Source organism: Phaethon aethereus (genome assembly GCF_964289735.1).
Source record: "Phaethon aethereus genome assembly, chromosome: 4".
NCBI classification, from domain to species: domain Eukaryota; kingdom Metazoa; phylum Chordata; class Aves; order Phaethontiformes; family Phaethontidae; genus Phaethon; species Phaethon aethereus.
Window position 1 is genome coordinate 81,162,642 of NC_138578.1, and position 26,826 is coordinate 81,189,467.

The following is a 26,826-nucleotide window of genomic DNA, read 5'->3' on the forward strand; positions in this document are numbered from 1 at the left end:
GGACTTATCATGGGTAAATGGTACCTTCTGATCCATGATTTGAAAAAGCAATTCCTATTCTAGTGTAGTGGAAGCTGCTGGGGATGGCATGCAGGAAAAAAAAAAGAGTAAAAGGATGGCTGACAAGTACCAGTGTTGATTACTGGCTTGTTTTTTGGTAAGGGTGCATAAACATGCTCTGTTGAGCCACTAGAACTTTCAGAATCACAAGCAGCCTTAAAGGTAGGCATCTACCTATTAGGAAAGGAAGCTCTTAATGTTCACACACTCTGGAAATGCCATTTTTCCAAAGCCTTGAAGTGTTTATTCACAGAATCACAGAATCACTAGGTTGGAAAGGACCTTCAAGATCATCAAGTCCAACCATTAATCCAGCGCCACCATGTCCCCTAAACCATGTCCTGAAGTGCCACATCCACACATTTTTTAAACACTTCCAGAGATGGCGACTCCACCACCTCCCTGGGCAGCCTGTTCCAATGCCTGACCACCCTCTCAATGAAGAAATTTTTCCTAATATCCAATCTAAACCTGCCCTGGCACAACTTGAGGCCATTTCCTCTTGTCCTATTGCTGCTTACTTGGGAGAAGAGTCCAACACCCTCGTCGCCACAACCCCCTTTCAGGTAGTTGTAGAGAGCGATGAGGTCTCCTCTCAGCCTCCTCTTCTCCAGACTCAACACCCCCAGCTCCCTCAGCCGCTCCTCATCAGACTTGTGCTCCAGACCCCTCACCAGCTTCATTGCCCTTCTCTGGACACGCTCCAGCACCTCAACATCCTTCTTGTAGTGAGGGGCCCAAAACTGAACACAGGATTCAAGCTGCGGCCTCACCAGTGCCCAGTACAGGGGCATGATCACTTCCCTACTCCTGCTGGCCACACTAGTGCTGATACAGGCCAGGACGCTTTGGCCTTCTTGGCCACCTGGCCACACTGCCGGCTCATGTTCAGCCAGCTGTCAACCAGCACCCCCAGGTCCCTTTCCGCCGGGCAGCTCTCCAGCCGCTCCTCCCCAAGCCTGTAGTGTTGCCTGGGGTTGTTGTGGCCCAAGTGCAGGACCCGGCACTTGGCCTTATTAAACCTCTGCCCATCGATCCAGCCTGTCCAGATCCCTCTGCAGAGCCCTCCTACTCTCCAGCAGATCAACACTCCCACCCAACTTGGTGTCATCTGAAAACTTACTGAGGGAGCACTCGATTCCCTCATCTAGATCATCTATAAAGATACTGAACAAGACCGGCCCCAGAACCGAGCCCTGGGGAACACCGCTTTTAAAAGATAGAAGAAGGTGAGTGCAAAGCAGTAATCTATAGAACAGCTATGGTCAGTACGGGATGCTGACAATGCTCCAAGCACCCAGAAATAACTAAGGAAACAATGACAGCTCGATTGTATGTACCATTCCTGAGCAGCTCTCAGATGGAAGGAATTAATAAAGTTATGGTCTAATTAATCCATCTTTTAGATTTTGTCTTTTGTTCTACATGTATAAGATTAAAAAGATGTGATAACTGATCCATGACCTAATTAAAGTATTTTAGAGTGCTCTCTTTGTAATTAGAGCAAAAGAATTGTTATGAAGCTATTCTAAATTAAAATTATGTATAGACCCAAACCGAGTTGCAGATTCCATACAGAACAGTGTTCATGATACCAAATGATAATGTGATAGATTTGAATATTCTATAACTGTTAATAGGGCATATTTAAATAATGCAAGTAGGTTTTTAATCCTTTCCTCATGGATGCTGTCTCTTTACTAAAACAAGCCAACCCAAACCCTTCAGGACGCAAAGAACTGAAATTTTATCCCCTCTGGACTGGTCTACAGACTCACCAAACAGGGTAGGACCACCTACTGTCCATTCCAGTACACTTGCCAACAGTCAATGCTCTATATTTACTAAATATAAATGTGCATTAAAAATATTATTTAGAATTCCCAAAGCTTCCCACAAATAGCTGTTAAGTCTTCATCTCCCCTTCCCTAATCCTTTTCTTTTAAATCTTTACTACTATGGCTCCCAAACTCATTTCTCCTTTCATTTGCAGTTGGGATTTTGTGGAAGAATGGCCACTGTTCTCATCGTATTAATAGATTTCAAGGCCAGAAAAGGCCATACATGATCCAGCCTGACCTCTTCCCATTACATTTCAGCTACTAGAGCTGTGCCTCTCTGGAGTTGATTATACAGACAATCTAGTTCACTTAAATTTAACTCACTTTACGTTTGGTATTTAGATAGAGTGATGGAAGATGAATCACTATTCTAAAGCACAATGGATATCCTTAAAGCTAGTATGTATTTTAGATTCAGTATTCACATTTAGATCCACTAGCACACCATCTCCTTCACTTCATAGACCATTAAAATATGTAATTTAATTAACCCAACTAATTCTTTCCTAAGGGACAGTAAAATACCATGAATACAGAACTTTAAGATATTTAGCCACATATCTATGACAATCAAAGACAATTATTCCACAAATGCTACATTTTAGAAAGAACTTTTCTAATTAATAGTCAGATTGATAGTGCATTTGAAACCTCACTGATACACTTAAGTACAATAAAACATTAATTAAATTTCAATTCAAAAGTAAATTGTTTTGGATGTGAGAATACATTAGCATTGCTAATCCCTCTTTGTCTGTAGCTCTCAGATACTCTGCAGTTAAACATCCTTCAGGGATAAACTAAACAACTGATTAGCCTTCACTGAACTGGGGTGTTCGTGAACATCAACATGAACATTTTAGATGTTCAACACTGTGGTTGGTGCTAGGGAACACGAAAACACACTGAACCTCTTAAAATATCAATAAACACAGAAGCAAATCTAAAAATTCTAATGCAACTACTTTATAACGTGGCCTTATTTGTATCCTGGCACACGCCATGCAGCTGAACTTCAGTGTTGTACAGAAGACAAGGAAAACCCAATGGCCCAAGGCTGCACCCAAGCTAGTTGGCTCTCACACTCCAGCTGGGAGTGAACCCAAGAGGGTAACACCCTTTTCAAGGAAACCTGGGTGTGCTTCTTCAGGTACTTCAGATGCTGAAAGTGGCACGACTGTCTTTCAATAATCAGTACAAAACAGAACAGATTTCTGCCATGCAGCAAGACACTGGGACACGTGATTCAGCACTGCAGGAAGCCCATTGTTTCTTTCTTCAGCTAGTACTTTTTCCACGTCTATGTTTATTCTTAAAATTTGAGATTTCAATTAAAAATAAGAAGTGTTTCCTTCTTTACCAGATAGCTACAGAACTGAGACAAGAAGGACATTCAAAATGAGCAGAATATTTCATCACATAACCAAGACAAAACTATTCAAATAACTACTATTAGTTATTTGAATTTCCTAGCAATTACTAGGAAAAGTTACCATCTTTTTGGTGAACTATGCATGGTAAATTTATGAAATTAATTATTACACAAAAGGACCAAAATAAATGTAACTGACAAAGAGGAATCTTTTCCTGTGAGTCTTAGCAAAGTCTTGAATTTAATAATCTAATGCATAAAAATTTATGAATTGTAAAGACAATCATGATTAATATATTTGAGTGAAAAGTATCAGGTGTAGAAAGGAACAACATTTGAAAAAACACACACAGCTTTAACAGGCATGGAAAAGGAAGTGCTGCAAGAAAACTACTGTGGCATTCTGCATTAGGCAGATAGATTCCATCATTCTGGATATTACTTTCATTCCGGGGCTTGAAGAGACTTACAAATACTGTATAACCAAGCGAGTTAGTGGGTAGATTATATCTATGCCCCAGGCACTGTGAACTATGTTCAAAATCGTAATTGAATCAGCTCCATCATGCTCTATTATCACATGAAAAAATTGCCCAATGAAAAGTTTAGTTGAAATTTTTTGAGATAAGCTTCAGTTTCAAAGGGTTGATATTTTTCAGCAAGCCACATTTTCTGAACAAAATTTATCAAAAATTCCCAGCGAGTTCTGAGAATGGGAAGAGCAGCAAGTTACTAACGTCAGCTCATGGGAAGCAGTGTGAGGAGGTGGATAGGACTGATGGTGAGACTGATCAGTCTAGAGGATTGACCAGCTGTTTTAAAGGGGTCACTTTTGTATCCCTGCTAATTTATGCTTTTTTTTATACTTAGTTCCTATCTGTGAATGACTTGATGGAAGCAGTAAGAGAAGCAGGGACCACCTGGCTCTGAACAGAAGATGTTTCCAAGCTCACTGTAGCCTGGGATTTGCTATTGCTGGTATTGCCTGCCAGCTTTCTGATGAGCCTAAAATAAAGTGAATAGGCCAATTATGAAAATTATAGAAGCATACAGCATATTCTTCACATCATTATTAAAATTCTGGGGAACAAAAACACCAAAAAGTAAAAAAAAAAAAAAAAAAAAGCTTTTGTGCAACACCCTGACTGGGATTAAGAGAACAGGAATGTTTATGTTGGACAATTTCGGGTTTTGTGGTCAAGAGAGGGAAATAACAGGAAAAAATTAAATACAAAAATTAAAAAAGGTACTCCAGTATGAGAGCATGAGAAAGGAGAAAAGCAGACCAAGGAGAGTCGCCAGCCCAGGGAAAGTCTATGGTATAAGCTTACAATAAGAAAAGATAGGAGACAGAATAGAATAAAGAATACAAAGGAAAGCACTGGCAGTTTTACATAGACGAAGAGACAGATGGCACAATAGCACTTTTAAAGAATTAAATTATATCATTTCTACTATCTATTCACATGATCTGCACACATTGTTTATGGTAACCTATGTTTGAGACCCAACGCAGTTATTTTTTACACCATAAAAGGATTTCTGAAATCATGTCCAAAGCATCAATCTACACGAAAACTAAGTCTACCTGTCCAAAATCGGGAATTAGATTAAAAAAATAATTTTTACAGACTATAATGACCTTTCATCTGAACTTGACTTGGAAACATTTCAATACCCTCACACTTCATTGCCAATCGGAATTAATATATCGTACAGGGGTTAATGTAACGTAGCCCCTTAAATAACTATGCACGACGCATGAATGTTACAAAACTGCAAGAGCTTCCGTGCAGAGAGATGAAGAGCTACCTGAACTTCATAGTGTGAAATTACACCCTGGTGCAGAGGCCAAAACACAAAGCCAGTCTAGGGACCACCACCAACACATAGAAAGGCAGATCGGTATGTTTTGTGTAATAAAAGGTTCATAAACAATACTTGATTATTGTTAGATTTTTAACGAGAACAGCAAAAAAAAAGATTTTGTGAGAGCTGCAAGTATAGAGGTCACCATGGAAGCATATTAAGAAACATGAGGTGTGTAAAAACTGTGCTTAACTATCAGGAATAGTCATCAGCACTTGTCAGCAGGTGTATTAGCCCATATAGATTTCTATGCTAGGTTAGCTAGAGCATCCCTGCTCCTTAAACTAGCGTATTTGGAGCTAAGTGAGTATTTCCACCTCACACTGAATTGCAAAAATAACCAACCCAAATTGCACATCTTTAGTTTTCACTGAGGCAAAGGTAGAAAAAGGAGACTGGATTAGTCAGGAAAATGATAGCCAAAGTGCAGAGGAAGGAAAAAAAAAAAAAAGTAAATGGGGAAAGGAAAGTGGAAAAAAAGACAAATGAAGAAAGGAAATAAAAAGTTTGTCCTACCATGCAACCTCAAGGTATCCTTTGGATAGAGTTAAAAACGGGCCAAACTGATTTTGTAAGTACCACGTATGACCCTTGCACTCATTGATCAGGTTGTATGCAGGAACAGAGGACTGGAAGGGTTCCTCGGTCATCACGTCTAGCTACTTGCTTCCACCTGCAACCATAGTGTGCAGTCTGCCAGTATTCATCATAACCAGACAGGTTCATTCCACAGCTCCCTCACCACCTTCTGCCTTTGCTATTGCTATGTCTGGGTTATTCCACAACCTCATTCCTCTGACTTTGAAACTTTCTTTTCATTTCCCAGCATATAGTATTCATGAGGAATTTATACCTATTTCTTTTTGTTTCAATATAAATTGTTATATTGTTGTTATAACATAAACTCAACGTAATTTGCACCACGCCCAGGTATCTATAAAGGACAGTCTTAATGCTCAAACAGTAATTATTCCTATTAGCTTTAAAGACTCAGAACAAATAGAAAGAAGGCTTTTTCTGCACAGAAAGCGTTCTCAGATGCAGAAGGAATAGGGAAGGAGCACAATACAAGACAAATGAGAGGAGAAAATGGAAACCACTTTAGCCAGTGGGAAACATATTGACATTAACTGAACGGTAGCTTAATTCAGAAACATGTTCGTAGACAATAATATCTAGCAAGCTAGCCATAAAATAACAACATGATCAAAGTAATAAATTTAAGAGCGATTTAGAACAATAATGTCCAGAAGAAAAGAGGTGAAAGGAAGATAGCGGTGATATTTTTCTGTGAAAAAATGCAACACGTGTTTCATCAAATACTGTAGGAATCACATAACAATATAAACAGAGTATATAAACTGAGTTATCTGCAATTAAAACAAACACGAAAAAAAGCCAAGCACAACTCTGAAAGTCAAACGGGAACAATTATGGCTGAATGAGATTTGCAAACAACACAAATCAAAATCACTGAAGAGTCTAGTCTTTTATTTTTAGTAGTTATAAAAATAATTCTAACTCACATAGGCACTATAGAATGGTCTCCTTTTCCAGTTTCCGTATATAAACAGCATCCGTAAGAACTTGCAGACCTAAATTTTAAAAAGTATTTGTCTCTGGTAAAGGGGACTAAAACTGAGAGAAAATGAGATAGCTGGCAACCAGAATATTGCAATTCGAGACTTCTCAGAGGAAAGTAGCGCATGTTATTTGATTATAACATTTTATATTCCCTCACTCTCTAAAGTATTACTCAGAATACTGGCCTTTGTAAGATGTGAAAAGTATACTGCAGACATGTTCAAAGTGGTAAATGGACAAACAATAACTTAAAATCTTTTACACATTGACTAAGCACCTTTTAGGATTCAGACATTAGGAAGTATATTTCAAATTTTTCTGCTGTCATTTTTATTACTTCTCTCATTGACTACCACTTTCTGAAACCATATCCAAAATTAAAGCCTAATCTGTATGGGAGAATGAAGCTTTTAAAGTTGGATGACTGCCATGGCAAAGGTAGTCTAAAATAAAGAACACGGAAGGAAACATACTTTAGGCAAGGAGGAGGACTGAGGAAGGTGCAAGGAAGACTCCCAGATAAAGTTTATGGCTCCAAGGATTGCTTCTATCTTTCTCATTAAATGTGACTGGATGAGTAGCAAAAATAATCCTGGTAACACAGATCAGAACCCAAGGTTCTCACTTTTTAGGTGACTTGCAGCAGTATTTACAATTACATTCTGAACAAAGAAAACCTTACTTTTTTAAATTGAAAATATATTTTACCACCTCATTTACAACACGCACTCAACAGAATGAAAAATTTTTTGTGGAAGCTTGTTAGTAATGTTTTTCTGTGTAATCATTACTAAATAACGCTTGAAATTTTCCAGTTACAGTTTTTTAAAGATTGGAAATAATCCTGTTTTCATCATTCAGCACAGGGAAGGGAGCAGGACTGGAGAGATGAAGGGCAGGGTAATGGTGGCAGTGCAGAAGGAAACCTGTCAGTCCCTTCGGATGAAGGTTGGCTTTGTAAAACGTCCCGTATTGCCCATCAGCCTCATTCGAAGCAACACGACTGAAGCGTAAAAGTAACGATCAGATCTCAAGATCATCTCCTTGACTTTGTCCCCTGGATGGACTACTTCCCAATTTACATCTCCAAGACAATGTCTCTGCACCGCTCCAGATCACCCGCCCACCCAGTTTCCGTAACCCTCTCCATTGCTATATTAGACAGCTGACAAAACTCACATTACTTTTGCTCCGTTAAAAACTGGTGATAGAAGTTTTAGAGGGCACCTACACAGAGTCATCTGCGGTCACTCCATTGCCAAGCTGAAAGGAATCTCCTTCCAAATAACTTTCAATCCAACAGACTAAAACAACTGATTTTCCAGTTCAAAGGGTGAATCACACTTTTCCTTTTTTTTTTTTTTTTATTGTTGGGTTGAACAAAAAGAAATTCAGTTCAGAATTTCTGCCCAATGAATCAATAGTGATTTCAAGCACTCAGCTGTGGATGTTTCACTAGCACATAAATTAGAAAAGCTTCAAAAGGAGAGGCCGACATGCTCGGAGTCCCATGGTGCTCTATAGCTTTACAGTAACAACGTTCTTCTATGGGGTCAAAGTCTTCAAATCTCTGTATTGAATTACGCACAGAGAAGACTTAAATACAGGTTTCATGCACGCCAGAAAATCCTCTTGCAGAACATTGTTCATGGTTATCTCAAAACTTCATCGAAAAGGCCCTACATTTAATACTGCTGAGGATTACTGACTGTGGACTGAGCCTGCCCAGTTTTGGAATTACTGCTGGAAGACAGAACAGGGCAAGATAACTGCCTATGGTGCCTCTTCCAATTTGTAAGACCCTATTTTATTTTTTTTTAAACCTACTGAAACTATTTTCCAAATTTGACCTGAATTCAGAAATTTCATGCATACTAATACTCCACTGTGATGGGCGACGGAGTAAAATAATTACTGCATAATATGTCCTAGTTACAATCATTTGATAGATTTTTTTTTTTTTTTAATTGTGGTATACGTCTCCAATCCTGTGTCAAATAAAACCTTTCTTAACAGAAGTATTGCTTCTAAAGAAACAAATAATAGTTTTAGGATTTTATTTTAGAATTCAAGCCAAATGTTTCTGGAAGAAAGACTATTTCTATAATTTTCAATTTGTGGGTATAATTTAATTTTTGACAACTGTCAGAAGTTGGCATTCTAAAGCAATTTCATTCTTCCCTGCTATAGAGTCACAATAGTAATAAAATTGTCAAGAAAGACAATATCAATAAATATAGTATGAAAAAGGAAAAATCGCCTAATATAATAATTCAAATTATTTTTCAAATATCTATCATTGTGCTTTTGTGAAATCTGTCTCAAACTGTCATATTTGGGCAACACATCAAACACCAACCACCCTTTATAACAAGCATATCTGGGAGATGTAAGTCGCTTTCATAAATTTAAACTAACAGGAGCTTAAACAAAATATTGAAAAGTGAAATGAATACTAGAAAAGCTCCAGCCAAGGCTGTAACAGAAATAAATCTTTTGAAAATGGTGCAGAGAATAAGTCCAGGCTCTCAAGTTCTCAGCTGGCTTTACCAAGAACCGGTATCATCAGCAGTTCAAGACCTCCCCAACTGCCTGAACCATTCAGGGAGATGTATAGAAAAATCACCTGTATGCATTTAATTTTCCTCTATTTTTAGCTTACTGCTCAGGGGTATGGCGCTCATTATGGGATACAGGAGAAGAACATTGTAGGACCACACAAGACTTGTAATGGGGTGTCTAGGGGAGGAACCGAGTGTGGAGGAAAGGAGGCATCAAGACAATTTGGGGAGGAACTAGATGTGAGAACGGAGGGGTCGGGTAAGAGGACAAGAGGGGCCAGTAGTGTGTAAACAAATTGTGGGTCAGTGCACTTGTCTGGCCATGCCTTGGGCCAGATTTCTGATTTCCAGCTGCTGGAGAGCCCACAGCGCTTGGGGGTCAGCGAGGCATTATACATACAAATCTAAGCATTTCCCCCTAAAGACCTTCAACCCTGATCAGCCAGAGAGGGGAAGAGGATAAGACACTTGGTGCTGTTGGGTTCGTGTGAGTGCTGAGTGTCTGATGTGTGTGGTCAGTCACGTATGTATGTATATATGAGCTGTACGTGTGTGTTTGCCTGCATGTGCCTACTGGGAATATATGTGCAGCCTCGCTACCGCTTGGACCTGCAGCCACGGAGCTGCGGCAGCCTCATTAGTAGATTTGGGAACCCCTGACACTACTTATCTGTAGAACAACTCTTTGAGATTCTGTACATTGCCTGCTCTTTTATCAGAAGTGTTTTAAATCATTTTAGAAAAGGAACTTTAATGTCTTTCAGAAGCTAAATTCTCTGAGAGCTGGAAGATAATTAATGGGTTTGAAAAGGGTCTGAAAGAGCTAGAGTATTTGCATGGAATGACATTTAGCATGCCATATTTCTTATGATGAGCACTGCAAACATGAATAACAATTGAAGTTGCTGCCAAATGTAACAAGCAATTCAAAATGAATATTTTTGAATAACAAGATAGAGTTTTCGGGCCACAGCTTCAGTGACTTGCTGAGTATAAGACTTCAAATTCCCATGCACAAAGCTTCCTGTTGGATAGGCGTGAGCCATGGGTGAGATTGGAAAAAAGCAAGTTGCAGAGTACCTCATCATATTGGCAAAATAGAGAATACGCTTATTATACACACAGGTTCTTCCAAAATGCAGACCAGGGCTCCTTCATCCATTAAGCAGGACTGACCGCAAGCCTCACTTCATCATTATGAAATGGATAGAAAGTCCATTGTCTCAAACAGTAATAGAAGTAACGCTTTATAGTAATTTCTTTCTACCCTCACACACACAGACTTTTTCCTCTCTCTAGAAATAGCAGTCACTAACTTCTATAAGAAAAAAAAAAAAAAGAGTTCTTATATACTTCAGTGAAGAGTACTATAAATAGATTTAGGGATAGCATAGCTTTAACTGAAAAGACCAGATAATTTCTTTTGTAAAAAAGATTTCTCTAGCCAATAAGTCAGGTAGAAAACAGGTTATGTAGACAAATTCTAAGCAATCAAATATTAGTATCAGGTATATTATTTTCTTTTAAAGAGTCTATTAGTCCTCCTCATACTTGCCAGATTCAAACCCAATATCCTGCAGTTCTTTCATTCAACTCAGGCCTTGGGAACAGCAGTCAGCCGGAAAGACTCAGAAAAATGCCAAAAGTGCCCCGAAGTAATCAGTTCTTAGTTATCACAGTAAAAGATACTTTTAAGTATCTTCAACTGCAGATCAACTCTTCATTTTGAATCCTCTCACCGGGACTCAGAGTTGAAAACAGATGCAGAAATCAGACAATACTTCATCATTTGCTTTCTCTATAAAAGAATTTCCTCCTTTCCCACATCAAGTGATAGTTATATTGTGACAAGTCTTTTAATGGCTTCTACAGAAACACCCTCACGAAGTAATTCCACTTCCATATATTTTATAAACTAGGAAAAATGCGGTAGAACTAGCAGAAAGAAAGAGAGAGCAAGCCTATATCCATTAGTTGAATTCTTATTAACCAGTGCAATCTATTCAGCTAAGGTTTTATTATATTTTAAATATAACTTTTAAGTGTTAAACCCAAACTATTCCAGGAATGCTTTTCGATACTAATGGGTACGAACTTTTTTTTTCCCCCCTCTCTTTTTTTGTTTGTGTTTTTGGTTTTGGGGGTTTTTTGGTGTTTTTTTTTTTGTTTTTGCTTTTGTTTTTTTTTTTTAATCAGAACAGTGCAGAGAGTAGATTGGGTAAATCAGGGCTCCTGGAAAGTCTGTTGCTGATGACTCTGCCAAGTGAGTACACTGGGGCATCAGTGTAACATGTTATGTAAGATGATATTCACACTCTGCACCTAAATGTAAATAAGATAAGGCTTACTAGGAACAATTTCAATGTGAGAAAGGATGAAAATTTTGGGGAAAAGGGACAGAATGGTTAAAAATAAGCACAATTAGAAGGATGGACTAACAGAATAGTGTGAAGTAGGTATCCAGGGTCAGAGAAGGATTCAGAGAGGAGTGTAATCTACTGGTAAAGAAAACGACAACAAACAAGGTACATTAAGTTTGTAAAGTAAAGAGAGGAAAAAAGAGATCAAGAAAAAGACATTTCTTTTCGGTCTTTTATTACTTCACATTACAAAAATATGACTGAAAACTAGAGACATGAAGAAGGACCTTATACAACTACAGAACCAGGGTATGAGAAAGAGACGGAAGTAAGAAAGGTCAATAGGGATCGGCATATCTAAAGAGACCATGAGATAGGGGAATTTTCAGGCCCTGAACTGCAAGGAAGACAAAATAAGTGTATGACCAGATGCAGGCAGCAAAGAAAAGGAGAGGGAAATGGAGCAGGAGTATAGAGGAGAGCAGCAGAGATTCCCTGGGAAACAGAGATGGCTGCCAGGATGGCTACGAGAACATTGCCTACCACCCGCCCCAGACTGTATTTCTGATTTCTGTGAGTTCTTCTTCTCTTCCCCGTTGTTCTCGGGCTTTATCATTTTCTTAGGGTTACCATAACCAAATAAGATACACAAAATCTCACTCCTCCCAAAACTTTTGCATACAGAAGATTGTTTGCTTTCCCTTACCTCTAACGTAACACAACAACAACAAACATCAGTATTTCCTAGGTCTCATTTATCCCACATCTGGAGATGTTTACACAGCTCTGACAACATGGGAGTAAATACCTATATAGCAAAGTATTCAAAGGCATAGCAACTGGATAATTTCACTTAGATGGTTTTGAGCTAAAGCTTATTTTCACTATTTTGGTATTTTTAAGACCTATGAAGCCAAAGTAGTCCTATTATGCAATTATTATGGGGTACATACATGCACTCATAGATACACAGTTATGAGGTTTCTGCATAAAGTATTTACTCCTTTTCATAAAACTGTGTGAAATGAAAAAAAACCCCCACATGAAAAAATTCTCTCTTCTTGGTTGGTTTTTTAGAACTCAACTTTGTAAATCAAATCTGTCGATCATCAGAGCTTCGTACATCTATCCAAATATATGTTACCCTTCCACATCATTAAAGTAACAACTACCTTAAAGCTATATATTCTTGGCATTCGTGTTCAGTCCAAAGTCTTTTGCAAATGATAGTGTACATTTATTTCATACCTATCAATGGAAAGCAACTCTCTCCGGGATGGATTGCAACAACTGTCTATAGTAGCATATAATAGGATACAGCAATACAGGGCAGGAAATGAGGAGCACACCCGAGCCAGCTGTGACCACAGGAGACATTTTTAGGTTGACGGTGTAATTATCCAAGCTGGAATTTTGCCCGAAAACCAACTAGCAATACTCCGGCAGAACACAGCCTGAGTTCATTAATCCAGCTCTTTATGGCACCAACCTAAACATACCATTCCAGGTTGCACCAAGGCTGGTCTGGGTTACACGGCTCGTGTAACTAATGTGTGCTAATAACGGTGAGCGGTGTTTGGTGTCTCCTGCTCTCCTAATTATGGACTCATGTTGTACAGAGCCAAAAAAGCTGCTCCACTTATCAGATAGACTTTTTTCTAGCCTGCAATTATAACAAAAGATGAATGCCTGTATCATTCTGTGTAATATCGTTTAAGATCTTTTTTCCTCTCTGCTTCCTGCATCGTTGGTTTTTTTTTAAAAATACGGATTAAGAATAAAAGGCTTATTATCAATTAAGAAGTCAGAAATTAATTCAAGAAGAAAACCAAAACTTTCCACAGAAAATCCCCTCAAGATGCCTTTAGCTTTACAAAGCACAAATCTACAAAGAAATCGTTGTTGAGTAATACAAAGCTCTAATGATAAAGAAAGATAATAAGGAGCTCTGATACCGTGCTAATGAATGTGGTATATTTGCCTAGATCAGAGAGCGTGCAACAGTTTAGGCTGATGACTAACTCAGTAGAAGGCTCCTTGGGAGAAGCTATCAAAACTGAGTCAGCATCGCAGCCCCAAAGGGAACGAGTTATAAATTCAGAGGGAACAAGGGCACTCCTGTCAGTGCTGAAGATGCTGTAGTAGAATTTGACATAACACAAAATAAGCAGCATAACGGAAAGCTGCAGTAGTCGGCAAATGAAACAATGCCAGAACAACCAGGCATCAGCATCAAAATTCTAAAGAAAAACCCCAAAAAACCCAACAAACCCAAACCTCAAGAACAACAACAACATCATCACCAAAAAAACCTCAAAAAACACACTAAAAAGCCCCACCAGAATACTGGCATAGCATTACACATAGATTATATAGCATATACTTGACTTATGATGTACTGGCAGTTGAATATTAAATAAAAAAACAAACACATAGTAACAGGAAAACAGTAAAACCAAATTTACAAATAATGGATAGGAGGAAGAAATAGCCTCAGGATAGAACAGAACAGAATATTCACAAATCAGTGTTTATGTATGCAAGATTTTAACCCTGCCTGCTCATACAATCATCTGAATCCAATTATTAAGAACTGAAAAAAACATCATATGAGAGCTAGGGTCCTAACACGCTGAAAATCAGTATTTTATACACAAGTCCTTTAAACTCCTTTTGAAGTCTCAGCTGGAGATCTGCCAGTCTTGCTCTAAATCCCAAGACTGATGATACTGGCAGATGGCATCTTTAGATTATAGGATTTACAATGGAAAAAAAACGGAAAGGTACTTAACTCTGCTGCAATAAAGAAAATTACAATCAAAGTCAATAAAAGGAAAAGTTTTCTTATGGGCTTATATTGAAAACATATTTTTTTCCCCCTGCCACACACGTAAATTTGAAAGTATATGACATAAATTTTATGTCTTGAAGGAAAGTGATTGACGATATCCATGGTATCATGGATATCCATGATATTTCTAAAATTTCAAAGCCTTATTTGAAAGCAGATTCCTTGTAACACCAACTTTAACTTCAAATTTTAAATCATGCAAAATCAGGATTATTTCTGCCAGTAGAGAAAATGTTATTATCCCACACCTGAGTCCCATGCCCAACTAGGCAATTTTTTTGTACCATTGTGTATCTTGCAGTTTAACCTATGCAGTATGCAAACATGTTAGCATTTATCTTGTTATCACCACCACCCAGAAAAAATCCTGGGTTTAATTTTGCTATTATCTGTATATATTCAGACTTCGACAACCATTGTATACAGAATCACAGAATCACTAGGTTGGAAAGGACCTTTAAGATCATCAAGTCCAACCATTAATCCAGTGCCACCATGTCCCCTAAACCATGTCCTGAAGTGCCACATCCACACATTTTTTGAACACTTCCAGAGATGGTGACTCCACCACCTCCCTGGGCAGCCTGTTCCAATGCCTGACCACCCTCTCCGTGAAGAAATTTTTCCCGATATCCAATCTAAACCTCCCCTGGCGCAACTTGAGGCCATTTCTTCTTGTCCTATCACTAGTTACTTGGGAGAAGAGACCAACACCCTCATCGCCACAACCCCCTTTCAGGTAGTTGTAGAGAGCAAGAAGGTCTCCCCTCAGTCTCCTCTTCTCCAGACTAAACAACCCCAGTTCCCTCAGCCGCTCCTCAGAAGACTTGTGCTCCAGACCCCTCACCAGCTTCATTGCCCTTCTCTGGACACGCTCCAACACCTCAATGTCCTTCTTGTAGTGAGGGGCCCAACACTGAACACGGTATTCAAGGTGCGGCCTCACCAGTGCCCAGTACAGGGGCACAATCACTTCCCTACTCCTGCTGGCCACACTATTCCTGATACAGGCCAGGACGCTTTGGCCTTCTTGGCCACCTGGGCACACTGCCGGCTCATGTTCAGCCGGCTGTCAACCAGCACCCCCAGGTCCCTTTCCGCCGGGCTGCTCTCCAGCCACTCCTCCCCAAGCCTGTAGCGTTGCCTGGGGTTGTTGTGGCCCAAGTGCAGGACCCGGCACTTGGCCTTATTAAACCTCATACAGTTGGCCTCTGCCCATTGATCCAGCCTGTCCAGATCCCTCTGCAGAGCCCTCCTGCCCTCCAGCAGATCAACACTCCCACCCAACTTGGTGTCACCTGCAAACTTACTGAGGGAGCACTCAATTCCTTCATCCAGGTCATCTGTAAAGATATTGAACAAGACCGGCCCCAGAACCGAGCCCTGGGGAACACCACTTGTGACCGGCCGCCAGCCGGATTTAACGCTGTTCACCACAACTCTCTGGGCTCGGCCATCCAGCCAGTTCCTCACCCAGCGAAGAGTAAACCCGTCTAAGCCACGAGCCGCCAGTTTCTCCAGGAGAATGCTGTGGGAGACGCTGTCAAAGGCTTTACTAAAGTCCAGGTAGACAACGTCCACTGCCTTTCCCTCATCCACTAGGCGGGTCACCTGGTCATAGAAGGAGATCAGGTTGGTCAAGCAGGACCTGCCTTTCATGAACCCATGCTGGCTGGGCCTGATCCCTTGGTTGTCCTGCACATGCCCTGTGAGCACTCTCAAGACCAACCGCTCCATAATCTTCCCTGGTAAATGTCGATATACATGTCGATATATACTTGAAACGACAAGTAGTTCTATATTGCTGTACTATTTGATAGATAATTGTTAGATTGTTCAGAAATGTATACACCATAATCTTAATTGTACATTTGCATCCACAGGCTTCAAACCACTGCTTAAATTTAGCAAAATCATGTCATTGTGTAACATACCAGAGTAAAAAGCAAGCTGAAAATCAAACAATAAGATTTGGCACTGTGCAGCACGGCTGCTAAGTAATATTTGAGTTTACTGTTCGGTAACAGAACAACTAAAAGGAAAAAAAAAACAACACTTTTTTTTTAACCAACGCTAGAACATTCTTTATACGCATTGCCTTTCACAAAGGTATTGTTATTTTAATACTTATATGCCGTGTTACAGATATACTGTAGTGTAGGACACAGTTTTAGTTACATTATCAGAGCAGCTGATACACTTGTTTGGGAAGCAATCTTGAAAAGCATCAAATAAAACAGTTACCCATTCAAGCATTTTGTTCCACATACCTTGTTTACGTACATCCTCTACGGCAGCAACCAATTCCTCCTTGAGATCTTGGCTCTCTTTAGCAATTTGATCTCCTTTTTCTAAAAAGTTTTGAGTGGCCTGTTCCACCGAAGCAGCCAACACATGAGCCTTCTTAGAGCGTCCTTTCTTTTTGCCAGACGGTCCTTTATTGCTTGTGTTAACAAGCGTTGTTACCTTTGGGAAAGAAAAACCAGTTTTTGTAAATTTGAACAATTCTTCAACCAGTAGTAGCACAATAGATGGCCACCTAATTCAACGTCCCCACTATTTTCTTTACCATTGAAATGATGTATATGGTCACGTGGATTGAACAAATAGAACTTAAAGTTTAAAATCCAAAGTATGGCAGCACATGCCTCAAAAAAGGTTTTCCCTTTTAATCTGTATTTAGACTGGGCCAAGCAAATCACAGCCAAGCAGTGAAGGAGAAAAAGATAAGAAACAGGTATAGAAGGGCACTGGTGCTAAAGCATCACTTTTGTCACTGGTTTTCATTTAGAAAAAGGGAGTAAGGTGATAAAATGAAAACAGCACATATGGGTCAGAAACCACTCAAAAAGCAGCCGTCTCTTGAGATAAGTACTGTCAGTTCTATTCAAGTGGTGACAAAAACATTGCGGCTGTTTTCCAGACATTAAGGAATGAGTAGCTCCTGCTATTATACAGGTTAAAACTACTCAGTTTAATATTGCTCCGGCATATTTATAATACATTGGCATAAGACAACAGCGGGCAGTGAAACGATCCCACTTTCTCCCCAGTATTTGAAAAGAAAATCTGTTTCCATGCTTGGAGAATCTCCTAAAGAATTCCTTACTGAGATGTCGATAAACTGATTAGAAACTTGAACCACAGAGCGTAACAATACAGCACAGTGTATACCACAGCTTTTTGATGGACCAAAATAATCTCACAGCACCAGTAAAAGGCTGCCTGCCTAAAACAGGAATACTGGATCAGATATCATCAGGTGGTAAATGCAGGAAAAAATAGCGACAGATCCGTAATGCTCAGGGATGCGGTTCACCCTGGCCGGGATACAAACCAGGGCAGCTGAAGTGACATTCCAGTGTGGAACCCAGAAAGCCACTGTAAGAAAATACAAACCTCTGCAATAGAGACAGTGCACTACAAAGGAAAAGATTTCACAGAATCACAGAATCACTAAGGTTGGAAAGGACCTTCAAGATCATCAAGTCCAATCATCAACCCAACGCCACCATGTTCCCCAAACCATGTCCTGAAGCACCACATCCACACGTTTTTTGAACACTTCCAGAGATGGCGACTCCACCACCTCCCTGGGCAGCCTGTGCCAACACCTGACCACCCTCTCGGTGAAGAAATTTTTCCTAATATCCAATCTAAACCTCCCCTGGCGCAACTTGAGGCCATTTCCTCTTGTCCTATTGCTGCTTACTTGGGAGAAGAGACCAACACCCACCTCACCACAACCCCCTTTCAGGCAGCTGTAGAGAGCGATAAGGTCTCCCCTCAGCCTCCTCTTCTCCAGACTGAACACCCCCAGCTCCCTCAGCCGCTCCTCATAAGACTTGTGCTCCAGACCCCTCCCCAGCTCCGTTGCCCTTCTCTGGACACGCTCCAGCACCTCAACGTCCTTCTTGGAGTGAGGGGCCCAAAACTGAACACAGGATTCAAGGTGCGGCCTCACCAGTGCCCAGTCCAGGGGCACAATCACTTCCCTGCTCCTGCTGGCCACACTGTTGCTGATACAGGCCAGGACGCTGTTGGCCTTCTTGGCCACCTGGGCACACTGCTGGCTCATGTTCAGCCGGCTGTCAACCAGCACCCCCAGGTCCCTTTCCGCCGGGCTGCTCTCCAGCCACTCCTCCCCAAGCCTGTAGCGTTGCATGGGGTTGTTGTAACCCAAGTGCAGGACCCGGCACTTGGCCTTGTTAAACCTCATACAGTTGATCTCTGCCCATCGATCCAGCCTGTTCAGATCCCAAAACAAAGCATAAAAAAAAAAAATCACTGTCATCCAATCCCTATTAGAAGCAGCATGACAGGGTGTTTAGTACAGTTGTGACCAAAGAGCCTTTCGTCATGCTCTTTGTGCTGCAGTTTTTTGCAATTTGAGCCAAGTTGTTTTTTTTCCCTCAAATCACAATTTAAAACTATAGATGATGGAAATTAAAAAAAAAAAACAAAAAAGGAAAAAAAAAAATTATCCAGGCTTGAATGCATGGATGTATTGGGTGAAAAAAGATGTGTTCCAGAGCCTTCTTTCAGGAAGGAGTCTGCCTGGGTACATGAAGGTAATATTCTTCCATCATCTGTTTTTTTCCACTATTTATATTTAGAAATAGTATTTTCTTTATTAGTTTTCCCTTGAAATTATTCGTCATTAAATTTCCTGAAGATCTTTTTGTGGTTGATCACTGTCTATTTAAGAATTGTAGAATTTCTTAAATAAGCAAACTAGTTACCTCTGTCACCTAACAGGTTAGGGAATTCCTAATTGCCACAGAAGAAAGAGACTTTTCCTACCACTTCCTATAATAGACATGTGAAAAACAGCACCCCCAAAATAAATCATCTTTTTTTAAATGGAAATGTTGATGTATTTGTCTTGTTCCCAATTGCCTTATAAAAGTTTTGCTGCTGTTTTTCTTATTTTGTTTTGTTTCTAACATTAAAAAAAAACACAACAAAAATTAAAGTCTCTAGCGTGTCAAAAGCTCAGCCTCAAATATAATCATCAAATCACGTAAGACATGCCAGCAAGAGAGCACAAGTTCACAAATGGTGCTAGAGACACGTTTTGCCAACGTACCTCAATGATTTGTAAATTTGAAGCAAAGGCTTACAAATTTTAAACAACGGAGATCTACAAACATGAAATACAGGACTAGCAACATCTCACCACTATCTAAATGACAGCATTCAGATGCTAGGAAATTTTTTTTACATTTTATTTTGCTTACAATGAGGTGACCTGGTACGCAGAGGTAAGATCATTCACAAACAAATGGACAAATCTTGAGTCTAACTGGACCTCAGACCAGTTTTATATGTATTTCCATTCCACTGAATCCAATAAGAAGAAACTGAATGAATGCCTCTTATAACAACATTGGTTACTGTTCTCAAATTATTTTTTTTTCCTGGTATGTAGCTATTTTTAACGTAGTTCTTCAATCTGAGATTAGTACAATAATTCAGGCGTACTGGGGTCATACCTTCTATCTGGAAATATTCATGAGCTTATATGAAACCCTAGTACCCTGCTTTTTTGTTTCTAAATATTTAAAACATATTTAAAAGCAAACGGAGACACTGTAGTTCCTGATTTTGTTGACAGAAACCATTTCAATAAATAAAATTACTAGTGACTGGAAAATTTTATTTTTCTCTTACATTCTAGGTTAAGAAAACACCAGCATTACTATTAAAAAAAAAAAAATCAACTTAAATGTTTGGGACTTTAAGATAGACCTAAAATGTTTTTCTGTGAAAAGAATTTTCTTAGGGGAAAAAAAAATAATACTCTAACATCAAAGAAAAGGCTGATGTAGATTAACGAAAAGGTATTTCTTAATAGAAACTGCAAAGGCAAGGAAGAGCAATATAATCTGCAGTGTGCACCACTGGGACGTCTTTACATCTCCTGCTGTACCGTGTCCTGCAGACAGAGAGAAGACATCTATTCTAGTCCCAGCACTATCACCCAAGCCTCTGACCTTGTACACATCATGTCTCCTAGCTATGATTTAATTTCATTTCTCTATTCCAGATGCTTCAATCTGCTTCGAAAATTATTCAACATCACATCCACTTAAATGAACTTAATAGATAAAACTAATTATTTTGCTGAATCAGGGTCCCAAACTAATTTGATCAAAATTATTCATTTCAGAGACAGTCCCATTCACAGCTCTAGAAGCAAACACTGGAGGTTAGTCTCCTTACGAAAAAGAAAAATTAAATCTGGGTGTAGTGTGTGTTGACATATGCATCTTTCAGCTACTTCTAACAAAGTATAAATTGAAATCTCTGCCACATATAATAATTTGCACATGTAAATACATATCCTTCAAAAAACCCTCCACATTCTGAATTTATCAATCACTGTAAGTATAGGAGTAAACATAAACAGAAAGATGCAGCCCCAAACAGACCATTCCCAATGTATAGTTTCAAAAATTAATTAGCATATTAAAACTAGATATGCAAACTTAGGAGAATAGCAAAAAGTCTAAAAGCTTTCACAAGTTTTTAAAAGTGCAATTTCGAGTGAATGAGAAAATCTCAGGATGCTGAAGTGACATATATAGTGAAGAAAGCATTGAGAGCAGACACAGAGTCTTTCCAATATGTAAATATTCTCCAAAGAACATGATGAGATTTCCTGGTCTTGTACCATGACCTAGAAATCTCTACTGCAGTCGTTACCGCTATGCCTAGAAAGCTGAGCACCTTAGTCTATGAACTTTCATGGTCATCTTCCTTATGCATTGAGTCGGAAGAAACTGTCATGCACTTACTGTACTACTGAAAGAATTTTATAGTGAGCGTGTATTTTGGTCCTCTGTATTTATTTTCAGATGACTTAATCACCCTATTAGAGGTAGAGATGACCTGGTGCCAGCAACAGAGTAGAGTCTCGTGGAGTTGTAGATGACAGATTGGGGGATCAGTCGATATGCTTCAGGGCAGGGCTGCCACTCAGAGGAACCCTATAAAATTCAGGAGAGGAGGAACCCTTGGCAATAAGGCGGGGGAGGGACTGACTGGCTGGGGAGCACATCTACCTCAAGGGCTCTGAGGGACCTTCACAGACAGCAAGCTGTCAGCAGTGTGCCCTGGCTGGACATATCTTGCCCGGTTTTGGGGTCTCTAATACAAGACAGACAGGTACAAGTTGAAACAATAGAGCTTTAAACAGGATACAAGGAAAAAGTCAGGCAATGATTTGTACAACTATGATGATTTTCATTTATAAAGCGGATTTTATTCAAGGTCCCCTAAAACATTCTGTAAACTTTCATACAATGGCCTAATGAAAAGACCAAAGGCAAGCAGAGGTCTGGACCCTCCTTATGCAAAGGAGATCTCCCACTTCCCAAGAAATTATTGTAATCAATCACCTGTACATTAACTGGAATGGTGGGGTTTTCTTCTCTCTAAATGGAGCTGAACAGATAGATTCACACAACTGAAAGGCAGCAAGCTAGGAGAGGAATCGTTCTCTAATCTGAGGTTGGGAAAGAGCAAGTCTGAATTCCAGTCTTTGCACTAACAGCTTGGGTTTTGCATAATACACAGCTCTTACAGGAAGAAAACCACTCATAAAAACTGGAATCTTGCAATTTTGCCCACCTTGTGTCAGCTTCTTTTAAATTACAGTCAAAGACCAGTCTGAAATGCTAAGAAAGCAGTCTCTTCCAAAATTAGAAGTACCATTCAGAAAAGTCAGCTGCATAGGGGAGGGCAAGGGGATGAAGGGGAAGACTTCTTATACCGGTAACAGAAAAACCCACGGCGTATTAGCTGCTTTCCTCTTTTGAAAGTGCCATACATCAATGTATAACTTAATGTAAGTTGTATGATATAAATAAATACTAACAGTAACCTGTTATCTTATTAACACTACGCTTGACTTTTTCAGAAGTGTCTACCCAGAACATTTTGACTGCATTCGTGTCATAAAAAATACAAAGACAAGAATATAGTTCCGTTTTCTGGCAGGGCTTTAAAGCTAACTGGATTATCTTAAATATCTTATCCTACCTATGCTGGTACAAAGGAAAGAATGTCTCTATCTGCTTCTGTTACTAATTAATGCAGACCTCACCCAAAATTCTGTACAACTATCAAACATATCACTTAATAATTACTATAAGCTCATTTGGCAACCCCATAATGATCCTGGCTTTATGATCACACTAGGGAACCTTGCTCTCTTATTTTATTAAAGAAGCTTCACACAGTTCTAGCACAGATCTCTGTTGGAAAAACAGAACTTCACTAATTAATAGTTCAGTCCCATCCCGAATTAAGTCTTCCACACAGCTCCAGCAGCACAAAAGAAAGGTGAGGATGTCTTTGCTAAAAGCAGAAAATTCTATTAGCATGGATTTCCCTATTGCAGAGGTCATGTGCGGGCAGGGATGCCAGAAGTGAAAGGGGATAGAACTAGATCACATACTCATCAAATTAATCCCAAGTCAGCAGCTACAGCTCATAGAAAAACATTCCTGGCTCTGTGAATTAAACTGTCTTCCCTACAGATTTCTGAAATGCATGAGCCAAAAGAATTGTAATGCGTCCCCCCCACACACCTCTTCCCTCAGTATCTACTTGAATTGCATTAATTAGTCAAGATTTTCCACAACCACATTACGTACATTGCCAACTTTTGAGGAAAATATTTGTATGCTTTTTTTTTTAATTATTATTATACTAATCCTTGTGGTTTGTCACTGACCACTCACCTCGGACTGATGCCTTATTCTTTTTTCAGTACAGACTGGGTGATGAAAGGATTGAGAGCAGCCCTGCGGAAAAGCACTTGGGGATACTGATGGATGAAAAATTAGATATGAGCCAGCAATATGCGCTTGCAACCTAGAAGGCCAAGTATAGCTTGGACTGCATCAAAAGTACAGCCAGCAGGTCAAGGGAGGTGCTTCTACTTTGCTCTTGTAAGACCCCACCTAGAGTACTGCATCCAGGTCTGGGGTCCCTGGCAAAGATCGACAGGGACCTGATAGAACTGGTCCAGAGGAGGGCCATGAAGATGGTCAGAGCGCTGGAACACCTCTCCTATGGAGAAAGGCTTAGAGAGGTTGGGATTTTCAGCCTGGAGAAGAGAAGGTTCCAGGGAAACATTGCATCCTTTCAATACTTCAGGGAGGGCTTGTAAGAAAGACAGAAAGAGACTTTTTACCAGGGCCTGTAGTGACAGGACAAGGGGTAATGGTTTTAAAGTAAAACAGGGTAGATTTAGATTAGATATAAGGAAGAATTTTTTCCAATGAGGGTGGTGAGGCATGAGAACAAGTTGATCAGAGAAGCTGTGGATGCCCCGTCCTTGGATGTATTCCACACCAAGTTGGATTGGGCTTTGAGCAACCTGGTCCTAGTTGAAGATGTCCCTGTGCATGGCAGGGGGACTGGACCAGATGATCTTTAAAAATCCCTTCCAACCCAAACTATTCTATGATTCTGTGGTTCTGTGATTGTTAAATAGCAATGAAAGAGGCTGTTGGGGATTTTCAAAGGGTGGACAGCACTTACCTGTTTGCTTGTTTTTAATAAGCCAAAGTGGGTAAATCTAACGTGGCCATGCAAACACAAATATTTTGGTTTGGCTGTAACACGTAAAATCAGTGTAAAAGTGTTTCTCTGAAAGACCATTAATTACTTGCAAGAAATTTCACTATTCTCTGCTATGTGCCCTCTATTTTCCAGTAAATACTACTTGTTCTTCCCAGTGGCATTTCTTGCATGTGAACAGCTACAAGTTATTCCTCTCTTCTCAAACACTCGTATATCACCAAGCTGCTGGAAACACTCAATGACCTGAAAAAAAGACAGCCCTGACATTTTAGCATAAGGGCCCTTTTTCTTCTAGATATAAGGCTACCCTTCCACTCGAATGCACTATCTTGCCTCACTGGTTATACTAATGGTATCCCCTTGACAGTTGTTTTTCAAAATCACTGCTACTGTCTAGAAAACAAGAACTTAATTTTCCAAACTGTCTCAGAGTTGGGTTTTCTTTTTTTGGTTCCTTTGGCAGCAGGATGAAATAGAGACCTTGCAAAATACTTCAGGAGAGAAACAGATTGCGTTATGGGTTAAAGCACTGGCATGGGTTAAAGCCCTGGCACAGTAAGTAGAAAGACCAGATTCAATTCCTTGCTCAAAATGAAGCAGAGAACAGACCTGAAGACCGTGTTCGTGACCTTCTTCACTTTGACCATCCAGAAACGGAGTAAAAACATGTCAGACTGTTTCCTTTACATATTCCCAACGCTGCACACCCAGTCTGGCTCTCAGCAGTAGCTCATTAGGCAACCCTAATCCAACTACAAGGTATTATGGAACAAAATACCGTAAGAAATACTTTCAACAAACTACTACTTTTCCCTTTACATGTAAAACAGAGAAGCAGCTAACTTTGTTTTTTTCCTGTATCTGTGTTTTTTTTCTAGTACTGCTTAATTTTTTTTCCTTATTACACCAACAGAATTGTGAACACAGATGTTCTGCTGAGCAGAATTGAGTCTTTAATAGAACTCCTTTTTTTATAATAATCACTCGTAAATTTTCTTTATAAACTTGTCTTGCCACTGTCCTTAGCCCATAAATTGTAACAGTTAGTTTTCTCTTAACAGCTTACATAATTAACTCTTGTAATTATCTTTACACTATTAGCACCAGCTGTCTACCTAATTCATAAAATTGAGGGTTTTTTTCTATTATATATAGATATTTGAATTTTCATTGACAAATTTAACCTTCATTATTCACACCAAATTCCAGTGTTTTAGTCCAGTCTTTTTGTACTCATTCCAGTTCCCTTCAGTGTTTGCAAACATCTGCTGCCTAGAAGAATTAATAAATAAGCAGACTATTGTCTTTAATGTAGAAATTATTATCTAGGATGTTAAAAAATGCCAGTGAAACACCTACCTTTGGGATGCAAAGTACATATAGATATCTTGGGCAACACTGATTAGAGACAGTCTATTTTCATCCACTCTAGCTGTCCTCAAGCTAGCTGCGCCGATTCGCATTTCTGCTGCCAAGCACAAACTCCCGAACAAACCTGCATATTTCTGTTCTGTCTACATGATGTACCTTAAGGTTGTAATTTAGAGATAGAAACACCGTTACTGTTAATTTATATTCTTCTTATCAGTGCTCACACCATGGGAAGAAGCTTATATCCTAGCCAATGTGAATTAATATTATATAATGCACTATTAAAGTTATTTAAAGTACTTGCTCAGGTTCTTCAAAAAGTATTATTTCTCTATGGAATTTGCTACTGCTTGTTCTGTTAATAAAAAGCCCAAAAAAACAATTTAAAAAAATGAACTCACACTTATTTTCCTCCCACAAATCTTCCTGAAAAATTACCTTTCATGCATCAGACATACAAATTTGCAGTACGTTTTCACTGGTGCTCTCACAATTGAAACAAATATAGCGTTCAGTGTTGTGTCCAGTGGTCTTAGCAAAAACTGAGCAGTAATTGAGGATGAAGTAATTTTTTACATTCAACAACTTTATTTAACTTCTCACAGTTAGTAACTTATTACTAGTGCAAACCCCTACAGACATCTGTTGTTTTCCTTGTTAATTAAAACAGTAAATGTCACCGATGCCGTAAGTGCATTTTCTTGTTTTTCTCCAATTTTACCAATTTTTAATTCGAGGCAAATCTTTATTATGCTATCTTTGTAAGAACAAAAAAAGTCATTATTATAGGCAATTTGCTATAAGGATCTGAAGCCCTCAAGAAAAGCTGCTAGCAATTTTATGTGAATTATGAGAAATGAAAAAAGAATTAAAATAACACCTCATTAATTCTAAGTCCTTCCACAACTGAATACACAACTAACAGTCAATTTACAAATGCTAACATGCATAACGTCAGGTATGTGGAGTAGCTACCTATGTATTATCACCACAGAATTAAGTCTTGTGGCACTCAACTGGTATCAGACTACAGGTATTATATATTATGTGGGAGAAAAATCAACAAACAAGTTTCCGTTTCCATACATCAGTATTAACCAATCAGAAATGACACCACTTTGTCCTAAATATTGGTAAGTGGATCCTCAAAATCTCAAAAAAACAAGCCAAGCAAAATGCACACATCTGTTGTTGAATGGGAACCGAACGCTCGCATACCTCGCCTCACCTCTAAGTACCAAGCCATTTGAGAGCTGTACCACAAAAAAAAAATTCCCAAAAAATTCTTAGCGTCAAAGTATCTCCCATTTAGCTAACGGTCTTTATTTCTCCCAGTTCTTTAATAAAAAGACACAAATTC

The 26,826-nt window shown here is 39.3% G+C and overlaps 1 protein-coding gene across 3 annotated transcripts in view; it reads right to left on the reverse strand.

Annotated features, from left to right (window-relative positions):
* CTNNA2 (catenin alpha 2) overlaps positions 1 to 26,826 on the reverse strand; it is a gene marked incomplete at both ends in the record, with an annotated part of 469,340 nt that overhangs the window by 409,414 nt on the left and 33,100 nt on the right. For all 3 annotated transcript variants that reach the window (XM_081998803.1, XM_081998802.1, XM_081998801.1), the window contains one exon: positions 16,769 to 16,964. In XM_081998803.1, coding sequence (XP_081854929.1) covers positions 16,769 to 16,964 — 196 coding nt within the window. The remainder of the gene's footprint in view (positions 1 to 16,768; positions 16,965 to 26,826) is intronic.